We start from the raw sequence: 1,154 nt of genomic DNA, 5'->3' as shown, positions 1-1,154 counted from the left end.
TATATATATATATATATATACAGTCATGGTCAGAGTTATTGGTCCCCTATGAGCAAAGAAGGCTGTAAAAATAAATCTCCATTGATTATCCAATTGATCTTTCATTCAAAAAATTCACAAAAATCTAACCTTTCATTGAGATAGAACAGTTGAAAGTGGAGTTAAATCTCTTTAGAAAATAAATGATTTTTGTGAGTTTTTTACCAAGGGGCCCAATAATTCTGACCACAGCTGTATGTGACTGACACACACAAACAAGCTCTGGCGCTCATGCGAAGCCTGTTTATTTAGTCCAATCCTATTTATTGGCTCATTTGTGTCGTTTCAGGAAACTGTGGGACTCAAAGATGGAGGATCCAGCCACAAGGTACGGCTTCATGTGCTGTTTGTTATCAGTGCTGTGTGTATGAACGGACTCTCAGAGTGATGTGTGTGTGTCTGCAGGTCTGCGGTCAGTAAGAAGGCGTTCTGGGTCGAGCGGGTTCAGTGTTCGGGCTCGGAGGTGTCTCTGACGCAGTGTCGGGCGCAGCTCTCCGTCCCGCGGCACGACGTCCCCTGCGCCGGAGCGATGCATGCAGTGGTGCGCTGCGTTCCCGGCGCTCAGTTCTCCAGAAGCTCCGCCTCCAGACACCCACAGGCTCCGCCCCCTCTGAACGTGAGTGCCGCACACAGTCCAGCTCCAGCTGTGAGCACTGGCTCCGGGGACGCGGCTCACGTGTCTGTGTGTTCCCGCAGGCGGAGGTGCGTCTGAAGGCCGGTGCGCGGCTGGGCGAGGGCCGGGTGGAGGTGCTCCGCGAGGGTAAGTGGGGGACCGTGTGTGACCATCTGTGGGATCTAACAGCGGCCAGCGTGGTGTGCAGAGAGCTGGGCTTCGGCTCGGCCAGAGAGGCCCCGCGAGGAGCGCTCATGGGTCAAGGTAATGACTCCTCACCATGGTAAAAGATTCAGCTGATACGAGCCGCTCGTTTCAATGCTATTTCCTCTTTCCCAGTGGCTGATGGGTCAGGGTTTGAGTTTCTCAGCCAGTCTAAACAGAACACATGACACACTCACACAGACGCAGTTCAGACGCTGCGATGGGAATGTTTAGTTCAGTCTTCGTGCTTCTGTGGGAACACTGCAGTTTGGGCTGCACGGTTTTGGGACAAAATCTA

General features: G+C 52.3%; 1 protein-coding gene across 1 annotated transcript; it reads left to right on the top strand.

The window, feature by feature from the left end:
- Positions 1–251: 251 nt before the first annotated feature.
- LOC107682786 (lysyl oxidase homolog 4-like) lies at positions 252–935 on the top strand (the record flags this gene model as incomplete). Its single annotated transcript, XM_016478928.1, has 3 exons — positions 252–367; positions 445–655; positions 736–935. Coding segments are annotated over exons 1-3 (431 nt in total), but the record flags the coding sequence as incomplete, so codon positions are not given.
- Positions 936–1,154: the final 219 nt, after the last annotated feature.

Source organism: Sinocyclocheilus anshuiensis, unplaced genomic scaffold, assembly GCF_001515605.1.
Source record: "Sinocyclocheilus anshuiensis isolate Anshui unplaced genomic scaffold, SAMN03320099.WGS_v1.1 C32588040, whole genome shotgun sequence".
Classification (NCBI taxonomy): domain Eukaryota; kingdom Metazoa; phylum Chordata; class Actinopteri; order Cypriniformes; family Cyprinidae; genus Sinocyclocheilus; species Sinocyclocheilus anshuiensis.
The sequence above is the reverse complement of the archived record's forward strand: the minus strand, read 5'-3'. Positions and strand labels throughout refer to the sequence as shown.